Below are 8,910 nucleotides of genomic sequence, written 5' to 3'. Positions count from 1 at the left end.
CCGCCCCCTCCCCCGCCGCCGCCGCCGCCGCCGCCGCCGCCATGGAGGCCTCCGGGCCTTCCCGCGAGCGGGCCGAGGCCCCCCCCCGCCTGCCCGCCCTGCCCCCCGCCGCTGCTGCCGCTGCTGCCGCTGCTGCCGCTGCCCCGCGGCCTGCTGCCCGCCTCGCCCTCGGCCAGGACCCCTCCTCAGCATCCCCTTCCTCCTCCTCCTCCTCCTCCTCCCCCTCCTCCGCAGCATCCTCAGCAGCAGCAGCAGCAGCATCCTCCTCAGCATCCTCCTCAGCATCCTCCTCAGCAACAGCATCCTCCTCAGCAACAGCATCCTCCTCAGCAACAGCATCCTCCTCCTCAGCATCCTCTCCCTCCCCCGCGGCCGGGCAGCCAGCTCAGCCTGGTGGAGCGTCCGGTGGCCGGGCCGGGCGGGGGGCACTCCCCGGGGTCGGCGGGCACCGGCCCCCGGCCCCGCCAGCCCAGCCCCCTGGCCCACCGGCGGGACAGCAACCCCTTCACGGAGATCGCCATGAGCTCCTGTAAGTACAGCGGAGGGGGCATGAAGCCCCTCACCCGGCTCAGCGCTTCTCGCAGGAACCTGGCGGACGGGGGGGGCGGCGGCGGCGGCGGCGGCGGCCGGCCCGGATGAGGAGGGGGCCCGAGGACCCCCGCCTCCGGAGATCGTCATCACCCCCCGCCCGACCCTGCTGCTGCCCCCGGCCGCCGCCTCCTCCTCCTCCTCCTCCGCCGCCTCCGCCTCCTCCACGACGCCCTCCGGCCTCCAGAACCACCACCCGGCCGGCGGCGGGGGAGGGGGCGGCGGCGGAGGCGTCCTCCCCGCTCCCGTCACCGGGGGCCCCCTGCCCCCGCCCGGGGGTCCCCTCCCCCCGCCCAAAGCCCCCAAGCGCAAGCACCAGAACATCGGCTATCGGCTGGGCCACCGGCGGGCGCTGTTCGAGAAGAGGAAGCGGCTCAGCGACTACGCGCTCATCTTCGGCATGTTCGGCATCGTCGTCATGGTGATCGAGACCGAGCTGTCCTGGGGGCTCTACTCCAAGGTAGGGGAGGGGGCTGGGGGGAGTGGGGGGCGTCCCCAAAGGTCCACCCGCGGGGCTGGACTTCCTGATGAGGGCCATCCTCTCCCCCTCGAGGGTCCACCCGCGGGGCTGGACTTCACGGTGGGGAGCATCCTTTCCCCCCAGAGATCCACCCCTGGGGCTGGACTTCATGATGGGGGGCATCCTCTCCCCCCCGAGGGTCCGCCCGTAGGACTGGACTTCATGGTGGGGGGCATCCTCTCCCCCCCGAGGGTCCGCCCGTGAGACTGCACTTTATGGTCAGGGGCATCGTCCCAAGGTACCAAACGCTTAGTACAGTGCTCTGCACATAGTAAGCGCTCAATAAATACGATTGATGATGATGATGATCCTTTACCCCCAGAGGTCCACCCGCGGGGCTGGACTCCCTGGTGAGGGCCATCCTCTCCCCCTCGAGGGTCCACCCGCGGGGCTGGACTTCACGGTGGGGAGCATCCTTTCCCCCCAGAGATCCACCCCTGGGGCTGGACTTCATGATGGGGGGCATCCTCTCCCCCCCGAGGGTCCGCCCGTAGGACTGGACTTCATGGTGGGGGGCATCCTCTCCCCCCCGAGGGTCCGCCCGTGAGACTGCACTTTATGGTCAGGGGCATCGTCCCAAGGTCCCAAGCGCTTAGTACAGTGCTCTGCACATAGTAAGCGCTCAATAAATACGATTGATGATGATGATGATCCTTTCCCCCCATAGATCCATCCCTGGGGCTGGACTTCATGATGGGGGGCATCCTCTCCCCACCGAGGGTCCGCCCGTAGGGCTGGACTTCATGGTGGGGGGGCATTCTCTCCCCCCCGAGGGTCCGCCCGTGAGGCTGCACTTTATGGTCAGGGGCATCGTCTCCCCCCAAGGTCCACCCCCGGGGCTGGACTTCATGGTGGGGAGCATCCTTTCCCCCCAAAGATCCACCCCTGGGGCTGGACTTCACGGTGTGGGGCATCCTCTCCCCCTCGAGGGTCCACCCGCGGGGCTGGACTTCATGGTGGGGAGCATCCTTTCCCCCCAAAGATCCACCCCTGGGGCTAGACTTCATGGTGGGGGGGCATTCTCTCCCCCCCCCCCCCGAGGGTCCGCCCGTGAGGCTGCACTTTATGGCCAGGGGCATCGTCTCCCCCCAAGGTCCACCCGCGGGGCTGGACTTCATGCTGGGGAGCATCCTTTCCCCCCATAGATCCATCCCTGGGGCTGGACTTCATGGTGGGGGGCATCTTCTCCCCCCCCCCCGAGGGTCCGCCCGTGGGGCTGGACTTCATGGTGGGGGGCATCCTCTTCCCCCAGAGGGTCCAGCCGCGGGGCTGCATTTTATGATCAGAGGCATCGTCTCCCCCCGAGGTCCACCCGCGGGGCTGGACTTCATGGTGGGGAGCATCCTTTCTCCCCAGAGATCCATCCCTGGGGCTGGACTTCATGGAGGGGGGCATCCTGTACCCCCCGAAGGTCCACCCGCGGGGCTGGAATTCATGGTGGGGAGCATCCTTTCCCCTCAAAGGTCCACCCCTGGGGCTGGACTTCATGCTGGGGAGCATCCTTTCCCCGCAAAGGTCCACCCCTGGGGCTGGACTTCATGGTGGGGAGCATCCTCTCCTCCCAGAGGTCCACCCATGGGGCTGGACTAAATGGTGGGGGCATCCTCCCCCCCAAAGGTCCACCCCTGGGGCTGGACTAAATGGCGGTGGCATCGTCTCCCCCACGAGGGTCCACCCCTGGGGCTGGACTTTATGGTCAGGGGCATCGTCTCCCCCCAAAGTCCACCCGTGGGGCTGGACTTCATGGTGGGGGGCATCCTCTCCCCCCAAAGGTCCACCCTGGGGCTGGACTAAATGGTCGGGGGCATCGTCCCCCCCCCCCGCCGAGGGTCCATCCGCGGGGCTGCACTTTATGGTGAGGGGCATCATTTCCCCGCAAAGGTTCACCCCTGGGGCTGGACTTCATATGTGGGGGGCATCGTGCCCCCCCCCCGAGGGTCCACCCGCGGGGACGGACTTTATGGTGAGGGGCATCGTCTCCCCACAAAGGTCCACCCTGGGGCTGGACTTTATGGTGAGGGGCATCGTCTCCCCCCAAAGGTCCACCCCTGGGGCTGGACTTCATGGCGGGGGGCATCGTCTCCACCCCGAGGGTCCACCCGTGGGGCTGGACTTTATGGTGAGGGGCATCCTTTCCCCCCAAATGTCCATCCCTGGGGCTGGACTTCATTGTGGGGGGCATCCTCTCCCCACCAAGGGTCCACCCGCGGGGCTGCATTTTATGATCAGGGGCATCCTCTCCCCCCAAAGGTCCACCCCTGGAGCTGGACTTCACGTTGGGGGGCATCCTCACCCCCCCCCCAAAGGTTCATCCGCGGGGCTGGACTTTATGGTCAGGGGCATCGTCTCCCACCAAGGTCCACCCGTGGGGCTGGGCTTCATGGTTGGGGGGCATCCTCTCCCCCCAAGGTACCCCCGCTGGGCTGGACTTCATGGTGAGGGGCATCCTCTCCCCGCAAAGGTCCCCTCGTGGGGCTGGCTCCAAGGGAGGGGGCATCCTCTCCCCCCAAAGGTCCACCCCTGGGGCTGGACTTCATGGTGGGGGGCATCCTCTCCCCCCAAGGTCCACCGGTGGGACTGGACTTCATGATGGGGGGCATCCTCTCTCCCACGAGGGGCCACCCCCGGAGCTGGACTTCTTGGTGGGGGGCATCCTCTCCCCCCCGAGGGGCCACCCCCGGGGCTGGACTTCATGGTGGGGGGCATCCTCTCCCCCCCGAGGGTCCACCCACAGGGCTGGACTCCAAGGTAAGGGGGAGTTCTCCCCTCCCAGGGTCCCCTCAAGGGGTTAGATTCCAAGGTAGAGGGCCGTTCTGGGGATCCCCCCCACGGGGCTCGACTTCAAGTTAGGGGGTCGTTCCCCCCTCCAGGGCCCCCCAAGGTAGGGGGTCTTCCAACCATTCCCCCGGCCCTCCTCCCGAGGGTCAGCTCCCCGGGCATGCTGCTGGGGGTCGGTGGGGGGGCTCCCTGGGGTGACGACTCTTTGACAACCCCCCTGCGATCCCCCTCCCCACGCCCATCCTCAGGGACGGGCCCCATCCCCCTCCCTTCCCAGGACCCCCCCCTGACTCTGTGCCTCAGTTTCTCCACCTGTGAAATGGGGGTTAAGACTATTAATAATGATATTACCATCACATAAATACCATGATTAATAATGATGGTAATTGTTAAGCGCTTACTATGCGCCAGACACCGTTCTAAGCGCTGGATAAATACTCGGCTCCCCATCCCAGCTGTGTGACTTTGGGCAAGTCACTTCACTTCTCTGGGCCTCAGTTCCCTCATCTGTAAAATGGGGATGAAGACTGTGAGCCCCCCGTGGGACAACCTGATCAGCTTGTAACCTTCCCAGCGTTTAGAACAGTGCTTTGCACATAGGAAGCGCTTAATAAATGCCATCATTATTATTATTATTATTATCCCCTAAGACTATGAGCTACCCACCCTCTCCCACCTGCTACAACTTGGCCTCCCCCTCCCTCTCTTATTCATTCATTCATTCAATCGTATTTATTCATGAGCGCTTACTGTGTGCAGAGCACTGTACTAAGCGCTTGGGAAGTCCAAGTTGGCAACATATAGAGGCGGTCCCTACCCAACAGCGGGCTCACAGCCTAGAAAGGGGAGACCTATGCTGGGCGGTGGTCCGGAGTTCAAGGGCTGGGGTATTGAGGACCACCGAGGAGGAGATTTGAGGTGGTATCTTCCCTGAGTCTTTATTCTCCCCCAGATCCCCCCCTACAAAGATGCGCCAGTTTTGGGGGGGCGTTCCGGAAAATTTCATTTGTGCCCATTTTCATTCTAACAAACTCTCCAGACCCTGCCCACCCCCTACCCTCTCCCCAATCAATCAGTCAATCAATCAATCGTATTTATTGAGCGCTTACTGTGTGCAGAGCACTGTACTAAGCGCTTGGGAAGTACAGGTTGGCAACATCTAGAGACGGTCCCTACCCAACAGTGGGCTCGCAGTCACACCAAATCGATACCCCTGGCAAACGTGGTCTTGGAGGAGAGGGCCACGGGGAAGGAAGAATGGCCTTGGTGGAATCCTGGGTGGCTTCCTGGAGGAGGGAGTCTCTTCAAAGCCTTATTGAATTATAATAATGGTACTTACTATGGGCCAACCACTGTTCTAAGCGCTGAGCACTGTTCCGGGAGGCCTTCCCTAAGACCCCCGACCATTTCCTCTTCTCCCACTCCCTTCTACATCGCCTTGACTTGCTCCCTTTATTCGTCCCCCCAACACAGCCCCATGCCATTTATGGCCATAGCTCTCATTTATTTATTTTTTATATTAATATTCATTCATTCACTCATTTAATCGTATTTATTGAGCGCTTACTGTGTGCAGAGCACTGGACTGAGCGCTTGGGAAGTACAGGTCGGCAACATATCCGTCTCCCTCCCTCCCTCAATCAATCAATCAATCGTATTTATTGAGCGCTTACTGTGTGCAGAGCACTGTACTAAGCGCTTGGGAAGTACAAGTTGGCAACATATAGAGACAGTCCCTACCCAACAGTGGGCTCACAGTCTAAAAGCCCGTCATGGGCAGGGAATGTGCCCATTTATTGTTGTATTGTCAATCAATCAATCAATCAATCAATTGTATTTATTGAGCACCTACTGTGTGCAGAACACTGTACTAAGCGCTTGGAAAGTCCAAGCTGGCAACAGATAGAGACAGTCCCTACCCATAGCTCCAATCAATCAATCAATCAATCGTATTTATTGAGCGCCTACTGTGTGCAGAGCACTGGACTAAGCGCTTGGGAAGTCCAAGCTGGCAACATAGAGAGACGGTCCCTACCCAACAGTGGGCTCACAGTCTAGAAGGGGGGGGGGGCAGAGAACAAAACCAATCAATCAATCAATCGTATTTATTGAGCACTTACTGTGTGCAGAGCACTGTACTAAGCGCTTGGGAAGTACAAGCTGGCAACATATAGAGACAGTCCCTACCCATAGCTCCAATCAATCAATCAATCAATCGTATTTATTGAGCGCCTACTGTGTGCAGAGCACTGGACTGAGCGCTTGGGAAGTCCAAGTTGGCAACATCTAGAGACAGTCCCTACCCAACAGTGGGCTCACAGTCTAGAAGGGGGAGACAGAGAACAAAACCAAACATACTAACAAAATAAAATAAATAGAATAGATATGTACAAGTAAAATAAATAAATAAGTAGAGTAATAAATCATCTGTACAAACATATATCCATATATATACAGGTGCTGTGGGGAAGGGAAGGAGGTAAGAAATGGGGATGGAGAGAGGGACGAGGGGGAGTTATAATACTAATGGTATCTGTTAAGCGCTTACTATGTGCGAAGCACTGTTCTAAGCGCTGGGGGGGGGGGGGATGCAGGCTGATCAGGTTGTCCCACATGGGCTCACAGTCTATTTTACAGATGAGATCACTGCTTAGATGAGATCAAGCGCTTAGTACAGTGCTCTGGCCCACTGTTGGGTAGGGACCGTCTCTATATGTTGCCAACTTGTACTTCCCAAGCGCTTAGTACAGTGCTCTGCACACAGTAAGCGCTCAATAAACACGATTGATGATGATGCTCCGCACACAGTCAGCACTCAATAAATACGATTGATGATGAGATCACTGAGGCCCAAAGAAGGGAAGTGACTTACCCAAAGCCCCGCAGCTAAGTGGCAGAGCCGGGATTAGAACCCACGACCTCTGGCTCCCAAGCCACTGAGCCGCGCTGTTGCGGTTTAAATAGTAATAATGATGATGGCATTTGTTAAGCGCTTACTATGTGCCAAGCACTGTTCTAAGCGCTGGGGGAGATACAGCGTGATCAGGTTGTCCCACGTGGGGCTCCCAGTCAATCCCCATTTTACAGATGAGGGAACTGAGGCTCAGAGAAGTGAAGTGCCTTGCCCAAGGTCACACAGCAGACACGTGGTGGAGCCGGGATTCGAACCCATGACCTCGGACTCCAAAGGCCGGGCTCTTTCCACTGATCCATGCTGCTTCTCTGCTCCCTGCTGAGCTCCTCTCCCTGGTCCGGCCCTCCCCAGGATCACTTGCCCCCCGGCCCCAGGAGAGGCCCAGGGGAAGGAAGAAAGGTGGGGTGGACTGTACTGGACTCCCAGCAGAGGATGGAAAGGGGGAAGGAGAGGAAGGGCCCCCTTTTCCCCCCCAAAATTCCCCAAAATTCCGGGTCTCGAGGGTGGAGGGATTCCCGAGCGAGTTTCAGGCCGGGTCTGCCGCCACTTACCTGCCTCCCGCAGCCTATTCTCAGTCAGTCGGTCAGCCAGTGCTATTTACTGAGCGCTTACGGTGTGCAGAGCACTGGACTGAGCGTTCGGGAGAGGACGATACAGCAATAACCGGATACATTCCCTGCCCACAGTGAGCTGACAGTCTAGAGGACGAGACAGACCTGAATGGAAATCAATAAATGGCAGGGATGAACGTTAAGTGGCGTGGGACCGGTGAGGGGGATGAATATTTTTATTTCTAAATAAATAAATAAATAAATAAATTTATTTATTTATTTCACTTGTACATATCTATTCTATTTATTTTATTTTGTTAGTAGGTTTGGTTTTGTTCTCCGTCTTCCCCCTTTTAGACTGTGAGCCCACTGTTGGGTAGGGACTGGCTCTAGATGTTGCCAATTTGCACTTCCCAAGCGCTTAGTCCAGCGCTCTGCACATAGTAAGCGCTCAATAAATACGATTGATGATGATGATGATACATTCCCTGCCCACAGTGAGCTGACAGTCTAGAGGACGAGACAGACCTGAATGGAAATCAATAAATGGCAGGGATGAACGTTAAGTGGCATGGGACCGGTGAGGGGGATGAATATTTTTATTTATAAATAAATAAATAAATTTATTTATTTATTTATTTATTTTACTTGTCCATATCTATTCTATTTATTTTATTTTGTGAGTAGGTTTGGTTTTGTTCTCTGTCTTCCCCCTTTTAGACTGTGAGCCTGCTGTTGGGTAGGGACTGTCTCTAGATGTTGCCAATTTGTACTTCCCAAGCGCTTAGTCCGGCGCTCTGCACATAGTAAGCGCTCAATAAATACGATTGATGATGATGATGATACATTCCCTGCCCACAGTGAGCTGACAGTCTAGAGGACGAGACAGACCTGAATGGAAATCAATAAATGGCAGGGATGAACGTTAAGGGGCGTGGGACCGGTGAGGGGGATGAATATTTTTATTTATAAATAAATAAATAAATCTATTTATTTATTTATTTATTTTACTTGTCCATATCTATTCTATTTATTTTATTTTGTTAGTAGGTTTGGTTTTGTTCTCTGTCTTCCCCCTTTTAGACCGTGAGCCCACTGTTGGGTAGGGACTGTCTCTAGATGTTGCCAATTTGTACTTCCCAAGCGCTTAGTACAGTGCTCTGCACACAGTAAGCGCTCAATAAATACGATTGATGATGATGATGATGATGAATAAAAGGAGCGAGTCGGGGTGATGGAGGAGAGAGCGGGAGGAGAGGAAAAGGGGGGTGCTCAGTCAGGGAAGGCCTCTTGGAGGAGGGGTGTCTTCAATAAGGCTTCAAAGGTGGGGAGAGTAATAATAATAATAATAATAATGATAATAATAATAATGAAGCTCTTACTATGAGCCTAGCACTGTTCTAAGCAATGGGATAGATACAAGGTAATCAGGTTGGCCCCCGTGGGGCCCACGGTCTTCATCCCCATCTGACAGACGAGGGAACTGAGGCACAGAGAAGTTCAGCGGCTCGCCCCAAGTCACACAGCCGGCAAGCGGCGGAGCCGGGCTCCGAACCCGT

The 8,910-nt window shown here is 57.1% G+C and overlaps 1 protein-coding gene across 1 annotated transcript; it reads left to right on the top strand.

Annotated features, from left to right (window-relative positions):
• The first annotated feature begins 41 nt into the window (after positions 1-41).
• On the top strand, positions 42-801 carry KCNN3 (potassium calcium-activated channel subfamily N member 3). Its single transcript, XM_038768487.1, has 2 exons — positions 42-188; positions 295-801. The coding sequence occupies exons 1-2, from the start codon at positions 42-44 to the stop codon at positions 637-639; spliced, it is 492 nt and encodes a 163-aa protein (XP_038624415.1). The 3' UTR covers positions 640-801.
• Positions 802-8,910: the final 8,109 nt, after the last annotated feature.

The sequence above is a fragment of the Tachyglossus aculeatus genome, chromosome Y4 (assembly GCF_015852505.1).
Source record: "Tachyglossus aculeatus isolate mTacAcu1 chromosome Y4, mTacAcu1.pri, whole genome shotgun sequence".
NCBI lineage: Eukaryota > Metazoa > Chordata > Mammalia > Monotremata > Tachyglossidae > Tachyglossus > Tachyglossus aculeatus.
This window is presented reverse-complemented; position numbering and strand designations above follow the sequence as displayed.

What these genes read in the sequence shown, in the direction of transcription:
- KCNN3 (XM_038768487.1), top strand. Translation starts at nt 42, where the DNA reads ATGGAGGCCTCCGGGCCTTCCCGCGAGCGGGCCGAGGCCCCCCCCCGC. An exon ending in TCGGCCAGGACCCCTCCTCA is followed by an intron (nt 189 to 294) that starts GCATCCCCTTCC and finishes CATCCTCCTCAG; the next exon opens with CAACAGCATCCTCCTCAGCA.